General features: G+C 37.4%; 1 protein-coding gene across 6 annotated transcripts in view; it reads left to right on the top strand.

The window, feature by feature from the left end:
• Positions 1-21,503, top strand: part of baiap2b (BAR/IMD domain containing adaptor protein 2b) — a 98,716-nt gene that overhangs the window by 7,495 nt on the left and 69,718 nt on the right. For all 6 annotated transcript variants that reach the window (XM_055150463.1, XM_055150461.1, XM_055150460.1 and 3 more), the window contains exon 2: positions 12,361-12,436. In XM_055150463.1, coding sequence (XP_055006438.1) covers positions 12,361-12,436 — 76 coding nt within the window. The remainder of the gene's footprint in view (positions 1-12,360; positions 12,437-21,503) is intronic.

The raw sequence follows: 21,503 nt of genomic DNA, 5'->3' as shown, positions 1-21,503 counted from the left end.
TTTGAGCATAAAACCACCTGTAATGTTAAATAGAGCTGTTTAAGGTCATACTGTGGAACTTTCAAATCAGAGCAATGACATATCCACAGAAACAAAGCAGGTGATGGACCCTCAACGGAAAAGTTACATAGTGCACTTTTAATAATAACAACTGAATCTTATATACTAGGGATGTAACAATAACCGAAATATCATGATATCGTATCGTCAAAGTTCTCACAGTAATATCGTGGACCATCACAATTTATCGAATTACAAGTCTCTTTGCTTAAATTAAGAGTTATGGTGCAGAAATAGCTAAAAAAAAAAAATGACAGGGGGAACTACATAGACCATGATCCTTTGCTCCATTTCAGTGTATAAAAAATCGAAATAAAGATCATACTGTGAGATGTACATCGTGAAAATATTGTACCGAGAGATTTGGATATTGTTACATCCCTAATCGTGAGCCTTCCCACCATATCGTGATCTTTCCTACGATATCGCAATAAATATCGTACCATAAGGTTCATACCATGACAATATCGTATCGTGAGACTTGGATATCGTTACACCCCTACTATATATTAACCTTAGAAGAAAACTTTAAATAAAGTAAAGCAATTAAGAATAATACATTTATGTTAAAGCAACTTTATTAGATGGGCTACACACCCTGAGTCTGTAATTCCACAAAACTACACAGTAGTTTGGTCCAATAATATTTACTTCACTGACATTAGCCGAACATATCCAGCTTTACGTAATACCAGGCACATGTAAGGCTGGGGTGATAGCAAGCATTCATGTTTAATTGATATTGTTGTATAAGCATCTGCTGCGCTCACAGACTGTCAGTGAACGTCACACGAGGCATTCAAGTGCTCACGTGTGGACTGTGTGAGTCAGTTCAGACATATGTTCTGTGTGCATGCAGTGATTCATGTGTTAACAAGCAAGACACTGGAATAAGTAACACAAAGCAATATTTCTTATCATTTTATATTTATTTCCAAGGGTTAAAGGTGCATTGTGGAACTTTTCTGGTGGAGGGTCTGTCATCTGATTTTATTTTTTTTTCCATCTGTCTCACATTTATTCAATTACAGGTGTTTTTATTGTTTGAAAAACACGAGCAGGGTCGCCTCGATTCAAGTCTGACGTGTAACTTGGCTTGTGGAGTTGTCGTTGTTTTGCAAGTCTCAAGTCTTTGACCTCAAGTCCAAGTCAAGTCCCAAGTCAAATACAGGCAAGTCCAAGTCGGGTCACGAGTCACGAATGCCTTGACAAGAGTGCGAATTATTATGGTCAAAATGGAAAGAATAAAGATTTAAAAGTGCTTAATAACAGTTAATTTGTCAACTAGTCTAAACATCAAGTCTTCTCAAGTCACAGGGCTCAAGTCCAAGTCCAGTCCCAAGTCTTTGTGTATTTTATCAAGTCACGTCTTAAAAATAGTGACTCTTTCTGACTCACGACTTGCAAGTCCCAACCTCTGCTTGGTGGTGTCACCTTTTTGTCTCCATGGAGATAGATGTGTTTAATGCAGTACTGTGGAGCATTATAAACATAGGAAACTACAAATACCATAATTCGTTTCAGTTCAGACAACATGAAGAAATATGTTTTTTACTGGAATTCTTGGGATTATCACAGAAATAATTCACACCAAAATCTACAAAAAGCATTTTAAAAGCAGAAATGTCCTATCTACAATTACATTAGCCTTTCCAACGTATCGCAATAAATATCATACTCTAAGATGCATATCATGAAAATATCGTACCCCTAATATTGTAGGGATGTATTGATTTGGATATCGTTACATCCCTGTTTATTTCTGTCCTGTGAATATGACTTTTTAGTATTGATACCTTCTCAAACGAGTATCTAGCTACGAATCCAGTTTAAGTATGGACTAGTATTTGATTTTCGGTACTTCATTATCCAGAAATAACCAGTACTAGTACCAGTACTACAATCGATACTGTGTAAAGTAGGGGTGTAATGATATCCAAGTCTCACGATATGATATTGTCACGGTATGAACTTCACTAGGGCTGGGTATCATTAAGAAGTTGCCGATACAATACATACCTCGATACACAGGCCACGATACGGTACATATCTCGATACAGTGAACTTTCGATTCAGTACGATATATTTCAAAACGATTCGATACGATTCTCTAAAAAATAATGGCTAAGTTGTGGCTGTGAAGTCTATGTTAAACCTTTTTTTTTTTTTTTTTTACAAAGTTCATATGAAACAAACATTTTAATCATCAAAACACATAAACGAGTTTCCTTCCTCAAAACAAGCAACAAAACTGTAGCTGTGTAATTAAAAAAATTGTAAAGTATACCTAAAAATACTCTTGGCGATATATCGATACAGCAGCCCACTATATCGATACTGTATCACCCCATTAAACAATACGCTATATCAATATTTCGATATTTTTGCATACCCCTAAACCTCACGGTACGATATCTATTGCGATATCATGGGAATGCTCACGATTAGGGATGTAACAATATCCAAATCTCTCGATACGATATTTTCACGATATACATCTCACGGTACGATATTTATTGCAATATTTTGTGGAGGCAAAACTGTGAATATGCTACTTTTTCCTCTTAAAATGCCTTAATCAAGACTTATTCCAATCCAATCCACTTTATTTCTAAAGCACATTTCAAAAAACAAACAGTTTCCAAAGTGCTGCACAAATACATAATAATAACAACAATAATAAAATGATAAAATAAACTACTAAAATAATATTCCTCTTAAAATAATAATAATAATAATAAAAACCAGTAAAATAAAATAAGAACAAAATCATAGAATAGAAATAAATAAACCAATAAATAAATTAAATAGCCAAAGAAGTACGACTTAAAAGTGTTTAGAACTGTTATTTCTTCTTGTAGTCTGCACTGAAATGGAGCAAAGGATCATGGTCTATGTAGTTTTGTGTCTTTTTTTTTAGCTATTGCTGCATTATAACTCTTAATTTAAGCAAAGAGACTTGTAATTTGACATATTGTGATGGGCCACGATATTATTGTGAAAGCTTTGACGATACGACATCACGATATTTCGATTATTGTTACATCCCTAGTGTAAGGTAGGATATTTAGCTTTATGTAGGTTATGTAATTGTCTTCTCTCATTAGTCTGTCCAGGCCATTATAACAATTAATTAGTGTATACATCGTTATTGTAGCTAAACAACCAGCTTCTGAATCCCTAAGGGGCAAATTGTTGAGCGTAAAATGATTTTGGTGCTTGTACGATGCGTCACTGTCCTCTGACGTGGTCCCCCCTCTTCCTCTCTCCGCTTCTCTCTCAGCGCGAACGTGAGCTGAATTCAAATACCTCGTAACCGGGGGGAATCCTGCACAACCATATTCGGCAACAGGAAGTGCAGCCCCCTCCCCTCGTTCTCGGTCTTTTTTTTCCTCCACTGCGCTCGCTACGTTTTTCTTCTCGAACGCTTCGCATTTCTGTCCACTATCCACATGTTTTCTATGCAGCTTGTACACAGAAGAGAGACAGAAATACAGGAGGAAGACGTTTAGATGGTTTAGACCTGGTTTAGACCTGGTTTAGACCTGGTTTAGTCCACTATCTCTCCACTATCCACATGTTTTCTATGCATCTTCTACACTGAGGAGAGACAGACATACAGGAGAAAGGCATGTGGTTGAGTCCTGGTTTAGACCTGGTTTAGTCTTGGTTTAGTCCTGGTTTCATCTAGGTTTAGTCTTGGTTTAGTCCTGGTTTCGTCTAGGTTTAGTCCTGGTTTAGTTCTGATTAAATACTGGTTTAAGTCTAGGTTTTGTCCATTTTCGTCCTGCCCCAGTCTGGTTTAGTCCTGGTTTAGACCTGGTTTTGTCCTGGTTTTGTCCTGGTTTAGTCTTGGTTTTGTCCTAGTTTAGTCTAGATTTAATCCTGGTTTAGTCCTGGTTAAATGCTGGTTTAGTCTAGGTTTTGTCCATTTTCGTCCTGTTCAGTCTGGTTTAGTCTTGGTTTAGTCCTGGTTTAGACCTGGTTTAGTATAGGTTTTGTACTGGTTTAGTCTTGGTTTAGACCTGGTTGAGTCCTGGTTGAGTCCTGGTTTAGACCTGGTTTAGTATAGATTTTGTCCTGGTTTAGTCTTGGTTTTGTCCTAGTTTAGTCTGGGTTTACTCCTGGTTTAGTCCTGGTTCAGTCTGGTTTAGACCTGGTTTAGTCCTAGTTCTGGTTTAGTCTTGGTTTTGTCCATTTTACTCCTGATTCAGTCTGGTTTAGACCTGGTTTAGTCCTGGTTAAATACTGGTTTATACTGTTTTTCTTTTGTGTGTGTTTGTGTGTATCCATTTTAGTCCTGGTTCAGTCTGGTTTAGAAATGGTTTAGTCCTGATTAAATAGTGGTTTAGTCTAGGTTTTATTAAATTTAGTCCTGGTTTAGACCTGGTTTAGTCCACTGTCTGTCCACTATCCACATGTTTTCTATGCATCTTGTACACAGAGGAGAGACAGACATACAGGAGGAAGACATGTGGTTGAGTCCTGGTTTAGACCTGGTTTAGTGATGTTTTGTCCTAGTTTAGTCTAGGTTTAATCCTGGTTTAGTCCTGGTTAAATACTGGTTTAGATTAGGTTTTGTCCATTTTAGTCCTGATTAAATACTGGTTTCGTCTAGGTTTTATCAATTTCAGTCTTGGTTTAGTCCTGGTTTAGTTGAGGTTTAGTCAAGGTTCAATTCTTTTTTTTAGACCTGGTTCAGTTCTGGTTTAGTCCTGGTTTAGCCCTATTTTATTTTAATTGAATTGGATTTGGATTTTAGTTCTTTTACTTCTCTTGTGTTTGTCCCTGGTTCGTTAAAAAACAGAGTATACCATTTTTTTTTTTTTTTTATCAATGAAACTCCATTATTCGCCCACCTGCCCCGTGTGTTTTCTTGTGCTTGCGGAAAGGTCATTTTTGAGGGGTTGTTGCCGCGGAAACGGGCGCAGCCTGTTTGGTTTGGCTCCCTGTCGCCGCTCAAGGTCACGTCAAGGAGACCGAATTCACAGCAACGTTTTTATCTTATTTGTTTTATGTATCAGTGAAGTACTTTGAAAATAACAAAGTACTTCTTGAGTACTGGGCAGATATGATATTAATACATTATAATAAGTCAACTGGTTTTAAATTTAAACTACTACTACTACTACTACATTTAAAATCAAATACTTCTACTACTATACTACTGCTACTACATTTAAAATCAAATACTACTACTACTATATTACTACTACTAATACTACTACTAATAATACTAATACTGCTGCTGCTGCTATTACCATACCTCTAATACTAGATTTAAAATCAGATACTACTAGTACTAATACTACAACTCATGCTACTACTACTACTACTACTGCTACTAATAATAATACTAATACTAATACTACCACTACTACTACCATACTACTACTACTACTACTACTACTACCACTACCACTTCTACTACTACCACTACCACTACTAATACTACAACTACCGCTACTACTACTACTACTACTGCTACTAATAATAATACTAATACTAATACTAATACTACCACTACTACTACCATACTACTACTACTACCACTACCACTACCACTACTACTACTACTACTACTACTACTGCTACCAATAATAATACTAATACTAATACTACCACTACCACTACCACTACCACTACTAATACTACAACTACCGCTACTACTACTACTACTACTACTACTACTACTACTACTACTACTACTACTACTACCACTACCACTACCACTACCACTACTAATACTACAACTACCGCTACTACTACTACTACTACTACTACTACTACTAATAATAATAATAATACTAATACTAATACTACCACTACTACTACCATACTACTACTACTACACTACTACACTACTACTACTACTACTACTACTACATTTAAAATCAAATACTACTACTACTGCTATATTACAACAACGACTACTACGACTACAACGACTACTATGACATTCAAAATCAAATACTACTACTTACTACCACAGAATTAGGCCTAAACTTACTAAGGCATGTACTGTGGTACTGTAAGTAAATATTATAATTGTAGTATGTTTGTGTTATAGATTGAAGGCTAAACAAAACTGAGTCCAAGTCTTGAAAATGTATAACAAATTTGCCCAAAATATTAAATTAAATTTTGACCCTCTGAGGCTGCCAAAATCTTGAAAGGACCCTGAAACATATGACCAAATATCAGAGGGAGTCATGTGTCCAAAATGTCTGCTCCTATTTTTTTATTTATTTATTTTTAATAATCACAGTTATATAAAGAGAGGAGTTTGTGCAGAAGACATAAACATAGACATAAATATAATTATGACAAATATTAAACAAAAAATAACAAATAAAAATCTGGTTGAAGTTTGAAAATCAAATCAAGTGAACCAAAGCTGCCTAAGCCAGTCCGCTCCCCTCTTGCTCAGTGGTCTTGGCATTGGTCCTTGTGTGACTGATGCATTGTGGGTAGTGCACAGCAGCGCATTAACATTCATTTACACCTGACAGGGGGCGCTAGAGGAGCAGGTGAGGTGTCTTTATTTAGATCTGTATGTGCTGCCAACTGTGCAGTCTAGTATGAACAACCAGCATGTTTACATTTTATAAGACTTAAGATTTTTTTTTGTAAGGTGCAGTGTAATTTTTCCACTTTTTTCACCATCATCTTTTCTCCATTTGTTAGTGCCGTGGCTGGAATTTCTCAGAATATGGCATTAAAGGTCCTATATTAGGGGTGGGCAATATCTCGATATTTTAAATATATTGAGATTTTTTTTAAACTCGATATGGATTCTGACATACCGTATATGTGAATATAATGCTTATATTCTGATTTCGCTGCTTTGCTTGTTTGCATTCTCTGTGCGCACCCCCGCGTGCCCCCGCCTCTCTGATTTTGCTGCTTGTGTGTCATTCAGTCCACACTAACGCTGTAAATGCCCAAAGTTGGGGCTTTTAAGTTTTGTTTCGGTAAAACGTAAACACATCTGCGCAAAATTGCATTAAACACTTTATAATCTCAAACGGGCTGATGTGGCTCTATAGTCGTTATGTTTATATGTTGTAAAGTATAGTTATGTAAAGTTTATTTATGTAGAAGATTTTAATTAAATTTATGTGTAACTTGTACAGTAGTGTTGCAATGGATTGTGGGATACCTCAGAGTTCCTTACTGCTGGATATTAAAATAAGGACCATCTTGAGCTTCCTCTGCTAAAGGAGCTCATGGTTATGGTTATCATATGGATAACAGAGTTAATGCAAAGATGAGCTTGAGTTGTTTTATTTATGAATGAAAAGAAGGCAATATGTATTATTTATTTTGTTTTACAGTTAAATGATTATTTATGTAATATGGGAGTTTTTGGCAGAAGCAATTTGTTACTATATGAACTACCTGCCTCTTGCACTTTAATAAAAAAGACATTGTGGAATTTGACGTATTTGTTTTTGTAATAGTTTTAGGGGTTATTTTTCCTGTACAGATATCGAGATATATATTGTATAATATATCGAGATATATTTTTTGATCCATATCACCCAGCCCTATCCTATATTACACTAAATTGACTCTCGTGAGCTTTAAGACGTTATAATGTTGTAACCTCATCAAAAACATACCTGGAATTGCCTTTCGTTCTTGTAATAATTACCCAAAAATCTTGCAAATGAGAGTTATAACACTTTGCATTGGTTTAGTTATTCATTTCGTAAAACTGCATCTTAGATCTGTTAATGTGGGGCTTGATGATTGCAGTTTTATGTCCCACTGATACCTTCACAGCGCTCATATTGTTGGGAGCCATTTGGGAGTTTAATTGCCGATTTGCGATTCCATTTGGGGACATCACAGTGACAGCTCTGCAGTAAACTGAGACAAAAGACTAGAATACACTGCTGCGCCTTCATCATTCCATTAAATCATTCACATTGAATTAAGTCTTGTGTTAAAAGCTCCTCTTTATCATGCAAAAACAGAGAAAAATTACATTTACAAGGCTTTTGCATGTCATCCAGAAAAAAATCCAGTGGGGGAACGTAATGAAGTACAAAAGGAAAAGTACAACGCGTAAATACAAATTTTAAGTATCTGTACTTTACTTATATCCACATAAATCCGTGTATCATTCGTTCATTTGTTTTTCAAAATAAAAGCAAAAATAAGAAATTAAAAAAATTTTTTTTTCATTATTTGTCTCCAAAACCAAAATGAAAAAAGAGATAACGATTCATTTTTTCAGTTTTCGATTTTGTATTTAAATGAAAACTCATTTGTGCTGTATATGGACTAAAACAGGACTTAAAACAGGACTTAAAACAGGACTTAAAACAGGACTTAAAACAGGACTAAAAACAGGACTAAAAACAGGACTAAAAACAGGACTAAAAACAGGACTAAAAACTGGACTAAAAACTGGACTAAAAACTGGACTAAAAACAGGACTAGTCCTGGTCTGCTCCTGGTCTGGTCCCAGTCTGGTCCCGGTCTGGTCCCGGTCTCAATCCTGGTCTCAATCCTGGTCTCAATCACGGTCTGGTCCTGGTGTGGTCCCAGCTTCATTCCCGGTCTCAGTCCTGGTCCTAGTCTGGTCCCGGACCTGGTTCAGTCCTGGTTCAGTCCAGCATTGCAGTTTAAGTTGAATTTAAACACAAAATCAAAAACTGAAAAAAAAACAACAACAAATCGTTATCCGTTTTTTCATTTTGGATTTGGAGAGAAATAATGAAGAAAATAGTTGTTTTTTTCATTTTACTGGATACGTTTTACTTTTACTTCACTACATTTGAGAACGTGTATCTGTACTTTCTACTTAACTACATTTTAGATCTGGACTGAAAAGTAAAAAGTACTTTTCTTTACAGTGTGAGACTTGGTGAAATGGGAGTTTATTTTTTATTACAGTTCACTTTTTCACTTTATGTCTCAGCTTTTTACTGTTTTAGTCCTGGTTTATTTTAATTTAATTGGATTTTAGCTACAGGTCTTGTATCTGTACTTTGACATAAGTAACAAAACTGAGTACTTCTTCCCCCACTGAGCATATGTTTGTGTACATGGAGTTATTCTTGTTAGTGAGAAGAATGAGGTACATGAAGTTGAACCAGTCCATCTCCTTATATAACTCTCTCAGCCATCGCTTTCACGCATGTGTTGTTTCAGAGCTCAGAGGATCCAGCTCTGAGGACAGCTCCTCTCTACGCTGACTTCATTACGCAACAACTACCTCCTCCCTTTGTTTCTTTAATACGCCAAACTGACTCTTCTGAGCTTTTACAATCTGTGTGTCATTCGTTCATTCGTTTTACAAAATAAAAGTGAAAATAAGAAAATGAATAAACAACCGTTTTCTTCATTATTTGTCTCCAAAACCAAAATGAAAAAAATGGATAATGGTTCGATTTTTCAGTTTCGATTTTGTGTTTAAATGAAGAATGGAAAAAACGGATAAAGGCTGTTTCCCATTTCCATAAACTCTGATGTCGGACTGAACCAGGACTGAACCAGGACTTAAAACACGTTCGGTACTAGACCAGAACTGAGACCAGAACTGAGACCAGGACTGAGACTGGGACCAGACCGGGACTGAGACCGGGACTGAGACCGGGACTGAGACCGGGACTGAGACCGGGACTGAGATCGGGACTGAGACCGGGACTGTAACCGGGACTGAGACCGACACCAGACCGGGACTGAGACCGACACCAGACCGGGACTGAGACCGACACCAGACCGGGACTGAGACCGACACCAGACTGGGACTGAGACCGGGACCGAGACTGGGACCAGACCAAGACTGAGACCAAGACTGAGACCAAGACTGAGACCGGGACTGAGACCAGGACCAGTTTAGTTCTGGTTCAGTCCTGGTTCAGTTTGGCATCGCAGTTTAAGTCACGTAATCCAATGTGTTATTATGTTTTGAAAATGTTCTGAAATCAAATCAAACCCACAACTTAACCGTTTTATATTCTGTACTCTATGCACCAATGAGTGTCTTGCCGATGACCACAAACTGGGCGAGATTTAAACTGCTGACCTGTGGTTGAAGGGCAAATGCTTAACCCACTGCACAACAGCTAAATATTTCAGATAATTATAATCACGTGGTCATTTGGCGTGATCTGAAATGTGATGCTGATGTAGCTCAAATGGTAATTAGATTCTCAGTGGTGGTGTTGAGATGCACTGCTGTGACTGTCCAGGTGCAGTTATTTTTACTCTCCACAAAGTCACTCACAGAGGCGCAGTCCAAAATCACTGAGAAACAAATGAAAGTATACACAACTTCAGGTTACAAAAGTGTTAGAACAATTTATTCAACTAACTCTAATGTCACAGAACTGGAATTTTACGGATCAACTCTTTAAAATTTAAAGGTTCCATGTTACGTTGTTTTCTGATCCGTGTTATAATCTTGTTTCCTGATCGCAAACAAATCAGGAGTTGAGTTTTGGAATTGCAAATCTCTACTGAACATAAGGTAAAATGCTGTATACTTGAAAACTACTGCTTCATGACATGGCATTTTGAGCTTTGGAGATATAGACAGTAGGGATGTAACAAAAATCGAAATATCGTGATATCGTATCGTCAAAGTTCTCACAATAATATCGTGGACCATCACAATATATCGAATTACAAGTCTCTTTGCTTAAATTAAGAGTTATGGTGCAAAAAAGACAGAGGGAACTACATAGACCATGATCCTTTGCTCCATTTCAGTGCAGACTACAAGAAGAAATAACAGTTCTAAGCATTTTTAAGTCTTAGTTCTTTGGATTAAGTCTTGTCAAGGCATTTTAAGAGGAAAAAGTTGCATATTAGCCTCCACACAATATTGCAATAAATATCGTACTGTGAGGCTCATACCGTGACGATATCGTATCGTGAGACTTGGATATCCTCACACCCCTAGTAGACAGACTAATAATGCAAGATTTTCTTTTGTGCATGTTTCTTTTATGAGCAGCAAGACTAGTTCTTTGCTTGAAAGGTCAAAGCTTCTCGAATCAGGATAAAATGTCCTTTATTCAGTCCAAGTGGATTTACTTATTTAAAGCATAATCTTTCTTTCTTTAACAATTTAAATCCAGTCACGCCTGTCTTCTTGACGATAGATAAGTTTAGGCCCCATCCACACTACTACTTATTTGAGTTGTTTTCGTTGTGGATGCAGTGTTCGTCCACACTAATCCGATAACGCATAACGGCTCCAGAGACAGAACGATCTAGTGCTGCCAGCTCCCACGAATTCATCTGAGTACAGATCTGATCCGGCACTGTGTGGACGCCTGAAAACATTGATATGCTGATGTAGGAGCTCTAGTTGCGTCTTTATTGGACCACGTCACTGTGACTTGTGTCTTCCTGATTCGCTGGGTTTGTGACATCGGTCATGTGACACTATTGTGGAAAACAGTTTAAACAAACCAGAGACAAACGGGAAACAGCGTAGCTAGAACTACTTGCACAGAACAGACTCCCCATCAGCAGAACACCCCTCCATCACAGAAAGAACACTCATATTCCACTGAGTCATGTTCTTTTTAAGTCCAACAGAAGCTGAAGCAGAAGAAGCACAAGGAGCGAGCTGTCCTTTGAGCGCTCAGTTTATGCAAATTAGCCATGTGGTTTTAAGCTTCGTTTCTGTAAACAAATGTGCTCAAAGCTGTGTGGACAGGGAAGACTTGCTGACACAGAAACGACGTGTCTGGATGCAAATCGTTTCTGATACGGTGATCCTGTGATTAATTTCAGTGTAAACGTAACCTTAATCTCATACTTTGGCCATCCAGTGAAACAAGCACCCTCCACCCAGAAGTTTCATATTGCATCTTTAATCTGATTTATTTGCTCTTATTAGTAAATTTGTAAAATAGTAACAGGATGAAAAGACTATACCCTAGACCTGTACCCAGTTTGTAGTACCCAATGTAGTTAAGCAAATTTCGTCCAACTCTATTACAGATATCTTGTAAACTCCACTCTTGAGACCGCTGCTGACTGTTTGCATGTAACTACATTGCTTTTTATCCTGCTAGAATCAGGAAGTGCACTGTTTGCATACTAGTTATTGTTAGTTAGTTAGTTATCGCTGTGAATAATAAGGTAAATATGTGTTTGAAAAGTAAGGAATAACTTTGGACCACTGCAAATTGTTAAAAAAGAAGAGACTTACTTTAAAAATACTTTATTGGTCTCTCGAAGGAGGAGAATTTGTTCTGTTTTTCACATTTTAAGACCACTAAACTCTAACCACACCCATCTCTTTCTCTTTTCTATCCTTGTCCGCAGTCCATCATGGAGCAGTTCAACCCCTGCCTGAGGAACTTCATTGCCATGGGGAAGAGCTACGAGAAGGCTCTGACCAGTGAGTACCATGGGCCATTTTGAAATACTGTCCATTTTTGGTCTCTGGGTCTCTGTCCATGAGGTGCTGTGAGCTTCACACTTGCATGGCACTGGCTAAAATCACTTCATCTCAATAGTTCACACTTACACTAGTCATAGTTGTGTCAGAGTTTAATATTTAGTCACCCTTCATCTGTGAAAAGTGCTTTTGTCTAACTTTTTTATTGGTCCGTGATCTGTGTGGGTCTTGTTTTCACGTCAGTTCAGAAGTTGGTACATAGATTTTCGCCAAACTTTTCATATTTCAGATTTAAAATTTTGTGCGGCAATTTTACGCATTCTGTGATTTTTATTTTTATTTTATTTTATTTTTATTTTTTTGCTTACCTCTTGATTTCTAAACTGGGGCAGCCTCTCCACCTGGTCTTGTTTTGTCCATTGGAATTGCTTCTGCGACTACAACTTCTTTTGTTACTACTACTACTACTACTACTACTACTACTACTACTACTACTACAACTGCTACTACTGCATTCAAACTATAAAAATGTACATAAATAAAAGCCAGTTCACACAAAATGTAGGTTATCTTGCTTGAGGACACAACTATTGTTTGTAATAATTATGTCAACCCCCACTGCAATTTCTGTTTTTACTATATTTTTACTACTACTACTACTACTATGAGTACTACCTCTAGAAAGTATTTGACCATAGTTAAAGGTCCCATATTACGCTATTTTCTGATCTATGTTATAATGTTGTTTCCTCATCACAAACAGACATGGAGTTGTGTTTTGTTTTTGTTTTTTGTATGTGGCAGAGGTGAGGACTTGAGTCAAACTTGACTTACTATTTTTAGGACTTGAGACTTGACTTGAGAAAATGGACTAAGGCTTGAGACTTGACTTGGACTTGAAGTTGATGCTTCTCCTAAAAAAAATATAAGTTTTTTGGAAATAGTTTACTCTTTACATTTGATAAATGCAGTGCTGAATTTTACAGGAACAAACTGGAACATGTCTGTCCCACTTCTCTGTTTGTTACTTTGGATGTAAATTAAGTACTGCGGTGTAGTATCCTCAAATGTACTACAGTAATATACAGTACAATACAGTAAAACAAATGGAACTACAAAGAAAAGACATTTAAAAAGGAAAAATGTGCTTTTTAAGTACAATTTAGGTTATAATTCTTATAAATTGCAAAAATCTAAGCTATATATTAGGTGCTTTGGTTTAAAGACTTGGAAATGACTTGAAGCTCAAAGCAAACGACTTGGACTTGACTTGGATTTATGTGCCAGTGACTCGAGACTTGATTTGGACTTTGGACTGTATTTGACTTGGGACTTGACTCGGACTTGAGGTCAAAGACTTGAGACCTACTTGAGACTTGCAAAACAACGACTTAGTCCCAGCTCTGTCATGTGGTCATACAGGAAGTGCTCCACTGTGTTTTTAAACTCCACACACCTTCACTAGAATCATCTGCATAATTTCAACCACGGTATTTCAAATCTCTGCTGAACAAAAGGTAAAAGGTAGCTGCACGACATCACAAGGTGGAACTGAACGTTTTCTGCTTTCGGAATAATGCAGGATTGCACGAACATGCGCGAATGAAACAAAACACAACTCCAAGTATGTTTTTGAGGAGGTAACGACATTATAACACGAATAAAAGCGTCAAATAAAAGAGTACATTTTGCGTAATATAGGAGCTTTAAAAATAACTCATCGGTGAATAGACATGTCTTGAATTAAAAATAACTCTGAAAATGCATGACATTCCCTGTATACATACCCAGGTGTTGTTCTAGCTTTGACACAGCACAAAGAGCTCAGGTGTGTGTGTGTGTGTGTGTATGGAACAGTAAACTGGAGCAAGAGCCAATGAGAAGTGGGACAGGAGGAGGAGGAGGTAATATAACGAGATCCCCACGGGGCAAAAAACAAGAACAGACCCACCACTGTAACCAGGACGCACACGAAAAGCAGGTGTAGAAGACGGTTTAAAGGTGCATTGTGTAACCTTTCTGGTGGAGGGTTCGTCAGGCCGTTGCAGATCAGATCTGCGGAGAGGTGACCCCGCTCACAGTCAGAATGTCTGTTTTTTTACGTGTTTTTGAGCTATAAAAACACCTCTATTTGAATACATGTAAAGTAGAGCTGTTTAATGTCATACTGTGGAACATTCCAGGCAGAGCAATGATGTATCCATAGAAACAAGCAGGTGACGGACCCTCAATGAAAAAGTTACACAATGCACCTTTAAGATAGCTAGTTAAGGTAGTCTTCACTTACTAGAAAACAATGTATTTATATAAACTCAGATTAAACTTGTGACTCATACGTGTTATTTTAGTCTATATTTGGCAAAAAAAAGTTACATATTGTGACTTTAAAGGTAGGGCTGGTTATCATTAAGAAGTTGCCGATCTCGATACAGTGCACTTTCGGTACGATACGATATATTTCAAATCGATTTGATATGGTTCAGTAAAAAATAAAGGCTAAATCATGGCTGTGATCCTAAAAGTCTTTGTTAAATCACTTCTTGTGCAAAGTTCATATGAAACACAAACATTTTAATCATCAAAACAGTGTCAAAATGTCAAATGTGTTGCATAAATGAGTTTTCTTTCACTCAACCAGCAACAAAACTGTTGCACAGTAACAAAATAATTAAGTAAAATATACCTAAAAATACTCTTGGTAATATATCGATACAGCAGCCCATGATATCAATACTGTATCATCACATTAAACTATACGATATATCGATATTCCAAAATTTTTGCACACCCCTATTTAAAGGTGCACTGCGCAAATTTTCGGGTGGAGAGTCCACTGCCTGTTTGTCTCCATGGAGATGTTATTGCTTTGTCTAGAATGTTCCACAGTATAGATTAAAACTGTCTATCACTAGGTAGACAAGCAGGTTACAGCACTACGGCTACATTACAAGTCAGATCTGTGGAGGGTCGCGACGGTAGGCGGGTACTTTTTTTATTTAACTAATCACTGCTATTTGGTCGTGGCGTATGTAATGTGCTGCTAACGGGGGGAACTGGAATATTACGCTTTTCCAAATCCCGTAGGAAGAAGGGCAATAACGTCTTTGCCCTTGATAAAATTCACCAAACATTCTCTTTGTTCCGGCTTTAAATCCTCGATCCCGGGAATCGTTGACAACACATAATGTATGGCTCTTCACTGATTGGCTGGGGCCTGAACCTGCACTTCTGGGGTTTTTGCAAATCATCTAATATATTCTGATTCCTGACCTAGTCGCTGGAGAGATATGAAATTGAGCGGAGACACTAGCTGGCGCCAACCTGGCTAGTTTAAAGGTCCTATATTACACAAAATTGACTCTTGTGAGCTTTGAGTCAAGTTATAATGTTCCTCATCAAAAACAGACCTAGAGTTGTGTTTTGTTTCATTCACACGTTTGAATACCTCTTTATTATTAGTCTGCCTATGTCTCCAAAGCTCGTAATGCTCTGTTCCACCTTATGATGTCATGAAGCGGTGGGTTTTCAAGTCAACATCTATCTATTTGATCGTTTGCTCAGTAGAGATTGGCAATTCCAGGGCAAAAATTAACCAAAGAGGGGAGAACTCAACCTAAATATGCAGGATTTGTGTGTTAAACATGTGTGAATGAAACAAAACACAACCCAGGTCTGTTCTTTATAACATAGATCAGAAAACTGTTTAATTTGGACCTTTTAAAGTCAAGACAAAGTCATAACATTTCCATGGCGGACCCACGACCAGAAAAGTTACACTGTGCACCTTTTAAAATCTGTCCTTTTATATGGTCAAATATGAAGTTTTGGCTGTGGACTTGTCTCACAGGGTCTGCAGTTGAATATGCAATGATTAAAATGACTCAGCACTGGCTAATTATCATGTATTAAGTTTCCAAATAAGCCACGAAGGAGACTCAAAGGTGAATCTTCTGCATTTAGCCAAAGAGTCCATATCAGAACCAACTGACACAAGGCCAAAGTTAAAAATAATTTGCTAATTGAGGGATTTATAATTGTATTTTTATTCTGAATTCAGACGTTTTTCATATTTCAGTCAGTCTAGCCCATGGCAGTTGTGTCCATCGACCAAGTAAGTAGTGACGAAACAAAATGTGATGATTTTGGTGATCGACAAAAGTGCTACAACCATTATTAAGACAAATTCTGCTTTTCCACTGGAGTTTAGTAGCAGTATTCCTCTAAATGGGGCTACTAATTTTAGCAGATCGATTGACTGATTCTTGTCTTCTCATGTCTCTCGAGGGGGTAGGTGAAAACAGAAATTTTCTGAGCACTCAAACCTCAAATGTAGGACAATACAGCCAAGCAAGCATTTATGAATTCATCTAAATATAATTCTTAGCAAGCCAATGAGGGAAAACCATTACAAGTTAATAGGGATGTAACGATAACCGAAATATTGTGATACCGTATCGTCAAAGTTCTCACAATAATATCATGGACCATCACAATATATTGAATTACAAGTCTCTTTGCTTAAATGAAGAGTTATGGTGCAGCAACAGCTGCTTTTTCTATTAAAATATTGGTAATTTTCTGCATCGCTTAGCATAGCAGCGTCTCCAGCGTCTCTGTACGTGGCCCCTCCCACCAGAGCAGCACAAATGAAGACCTGTCTCTTTCCAAACGCTCTTAAAGGACGATCGTTTTGACTGTTGACCGTGACACCCTCATCAGAAAAATGTCCAAAATGAGAAAAGTGGAGCCGAGTGCAGAATTTTCCAAGAAAAATTTACTTATTCCTATTTGCATATGAGTGAAAGTTAAAACATTGTGTGGAAATTGGATTTTCCTTAAAGTTTCAGGTTGTTCATAATATTATAATGTTTTGTAAAAGAAAGAGTTCATCAATTAAAAAAATATTTCTGTAATAGATTTGTGTTTCTCTGCACAAATATTTGAACTTATTGTTATTTTTGGGGTTTATATGACAAGAGTTTTCTGATCCGGCCCCTTTGGAATCGAAGTAGGTTGGATACGGCCCCCGGACCAAAATGAGTTTGACACCCCTGCTATACAGTATGTTGTCTTTGATACGATACGATATATTTCAAATCGATTTGATACAGTTCAGTAAAAAATAAAGGCGAAATCATGGCTGCGATATTTAAAGTCTTTGTTAAACCACTTCTTGTGCAAAGTTCATATGAAACACAATCATTTCAATCATGAAAAGAGTGTCAAAATGTCAAATGTGTTGCATAAATGAGTTTTCTTTCACTCAACAAGCAACAAAACTGTAGTACAGTAACAAAATAATTAAGTAAAATATACCTAAAAATACTCTTGGTAATATATCGATACAGCAGCCCATGATATTGATACTGTATCACCACATTAAACTATACGTCGTATCGATATTTCGATATTTTTGCGCACCCCTAGTAACTGATTAAATAAGTGATTGTTTAATGCCATACTATGGAACATTCCAGGCAAATGGAGAAATTACCTGGTCAAATTAACACTACCTCTGATTTATATTAATGGTGCGTTGTGTAACTTGTATGTAGAGGGGCCGTCACCTGCTTGTTTCTTTAGATATGTCACTGCTCTGCCTGGAATGTTCCACAGTATGGCATTAAACAGCTCTACCTTATATTTATTCAATTACCTGCGGTTTTATAGCTCAAAAATATCTAGAAAAACAGACATTCTGACTGTGAGCAGCGTTACCTCTCCACAGATCTGACCTGTAACTTGATTTGGTTTGGTCTCCGCGAAGATAGAACATTCCAGACAAAGCAATAACAAAAGCATCTGAAGGACCCTGCACCAGAAAAGTTCCACAGCGCACCTTTAACACTAGTTTCATTGTCTGTCCGCTTACGTCGTTCGTATTCATACTATTTTTAAACCGAAGCGCCATCATTTGCAGTCAGGGGTTTCTTTGGGATTGAGTTTCGCTGGTGGTGGTGCCTTCCTCCCTTTGTATTCACACTGCAGTTCCCCCGGGCCAAAGAAAGGACTGATAGATAAGGCTAAAAATACCCCTCCCGCGTCTCCCGGAGAGGGGATCACACTTCATCACTGCCAGCCTCACACTCACTGCTTTGGGCATTAAGCACCAGAGGGAAGTGGGCCAGTGACTATGGTCCAGACTGAGGGAATACAGGCTTTTAACACATAAGGAAGGATACCGAGAAAGAGCAAAACACTGAAATACTGACAGCTATGGAATAAAATCTATCCATGATCCATAGGTTAAACATTCTACATTACATAACATTTACTCTTATGAGCTTTGAGTCGTGTTATAATGTTGTTACCTCGTCACAAACATACATGGAGTTGTGTTTAGTTTCTTTTTCACACGTTTCAGTTATTCTGGTTTATTAGTCTGTCTACATCTACAGAGCTCAAAATGCCCCCTTTCCACTTGGTGATGTCATGTAGTGGTGGTTTTTAATTTAATAGCTATGAGTGAGTAGGGACGTAACGATATCCAAGTCTCTCGGTACGATATTATCACGATATGCATCTCACAGTACGATATGTATTGCGATATTTTGAAGAGGCTGATATAATTGTAGATAAGACACCTTTTTGCTTTTAAAATACCCAGACAAGATTTTGGTGTGAATTATTTCTGTCATAATCCCAAGAATTCAAGTAAAAAAACATATTTCTTCATGTTGTCTGCACTGAAATGAATCATGGGATATGTAGTTTCCGATGTTCATAAGCTGTTGCTACTATAAAACCATGTATTTAAGCAAAGGAACTTGTGATTCGATATATTGTGACTGTCCACGATATTATTGTGAGACTTTTGACGATACGATATCATGATATTTCGGTTATTGTTACATCCCTAAAGATGAGCAATTTCAGGGTTGAACTCATCCAAATGATTCTAGTGAAAGTGTATGGAGTTTGAGAGAAAAAAACAGCATAAATCTGCAGGGTTTATGCGTTAAACTTGTGTGAATCAAACAAAACACAACTCCGGGTATGTTTTTCATGAGGAAACAGCATTATAACTTAGATCAGAAAATAGCGTAATATAGGTCCTTTTAAGGTGGACTTAGAAATCCATTTCCAGATCTTGAGCTAGGCTTGGTTAGGATTATTGTTACTATCATTTCAAACTTGATTTCAATACTAAAGAATAGATGGGGATGTAACAATAACCGAAATATTGTGATATCTTATCGTCAGAGTTCTCTCAATAATATCATGGACCATCACAATATATCGAATTACAAGTTTCTTTGCTTAATTTAGGAGTTATGGTGCAGCAATAGATAAAAAAAGACAGTGGGAACTACATAGACCATGATCCTTTGCTCCATTTCAGTGCAGACTACAAGAAGAACAGTTCTAAGCACTTTTAAGTCTTAGTTTTTTGGATTGTTTTGAGTCTTGTCAAGGCATTTTAAGAGGAAAAAGTAGCATATTAATACAAAATATCGCAATAAATATCGTACCGTGAGATGTATATCGTGAAAATATCGTACCAAGAGATTTGGATATTGTTACATCCCTAATCATGAGCCTCCACACCATATCATGAGCTTTCCCACAATATCTCAATAAATATCGTACCGTGAGTTTCAAATTGTGACGATATCGTATCGTGAGATTTGGATATCGTTACATTCCTAGTAATAATTGATACGGATTTTGATACCCAAATTATAATTTTAAGAGCCATGTGGTCTTAAACTAGTTCGGATTAAACTCAAGATAAGACTGTTCAAGAAAGGTCCAATTTGATCTAGTTTATGTCATTTTCAGTATCAATACTCAAATAAGTTTCAGTACTAGTTTTAGAATCAATTTGTATCTGATTTTCGATATTTTTTTTTTACAACCTTTTTGGATTATTTCAACCCTGGAATTTCAAATCTCTACTGAACATAATGTACAAGGTCGCTGTTAACCTGAAAACTACCACTTCATGACATCACAAGGTAGAACAGATCATTTTGAGCTTTGGAGTTGTACACAGACTAATAATAAAGACTTACTCGAACATGTCTGAATGAAACAAAACACAACTCCGGGATGTTTTTGAGGAGGTAACAAGATCATAACATGATTTAAAGCTCACGAGAATTAATTTTGCGTAACACTGGACCTTCAGTTTTAATACTAGTTTCAGTATCAGTTAGTATCTGATTTTCGACTCTTTTCACAACCCTGGTCAGGACTACTGGAAGATTTCACCCGTAGGTCTTGTTTAGTCCTCGTTTTGGTCCCCCTGGTTTGCTCTTATCATGATTTTGTTCTGGTAGCTGTAACTCTGGTGTGGTTGGAGTAGTTTAGTTCTGATCATTTTACCCCGAATCAACATTTTTAGACAATAATAAAAGCTAAAATTTTGCTTTTATACTTAAATTATCTGCAATAATTCTGATTTAAACGTGTGAATCTTTGCTGGTGATCTTCTTGCTTCTAAACATCTCTAAGTTTGCTGGTGATAGTTTTTCAGTATTTTTGAACTTGGCAGTACTTCCATAACGCTGGCTTCTAGAGAGCTCTTTTCTTTCTCTTGCCTCTCTTTTCTCTCCTTCTCTTCTTCTCTCTGGCTTGTTCTCACGTCCCATAGGCTTCTTTCTCTCTATCTCTCGCTCTTCTCTTTCTCCCTTTCTCCTCCCTCTTTCTCCCCCTCTATCTCTGGCTCTCTCTTTTTTCTCTCTGTTCTGTCCTCTCCTATCTCTCTCTCTCTCTCGCTCTTTCTCTCTGGCTCGTGCTCACTCCCATAGGCTTCGCTCTCTCTCTCTCCCTCTCTCCCCCTCTCTTTCTTTCCATCCTTTCCTCTCTCTCTCTCTCTCTCTGTCTCTGGTTTGTGCTCACTCCCATAGGCTTCGTTCTCTCTTCTCTTTCTCTCTCTTCCCTCTTCTCTCTCTTTGGCTTGTAATCACTTCCATAGGCTTCACTCTCCCTTTCTCCTCCTCTCTTTCTCTACATCCCTTCCTTTCTCTCGCTCTCTGGCTTGTGCTCGCTCCCATAGGCTTTGTTCTCTCTCTCTCTCTTCTCTTTCTCTCTCCCCCTTTCTCTTCTTTCTTCTCTCTCTTCT

Source organism: Boleophthalmus pectinirostris, unplaced genomic scaffold (assembly GCF_026225935.1).
Source record: "Boleophthalmus pectinirostris isolate CB_2022bp ecotype Guang Dong unplaced genomic scaffold, ASM2622593v1 HiC_scaffold_14, whole genome shotgun sequence".
Lineage (NCBI taxonomy): Eukaryota > Metazoa > Chordata > Actinopteri > Gobiiformes > Gobiidae > Boleophthalmus > Boleophthalmus pectinirostris.
Note: the sequence above shows the minus strand (reverse complement) of the source record. Positions and strands in the feature narration are given on the sequence as shown.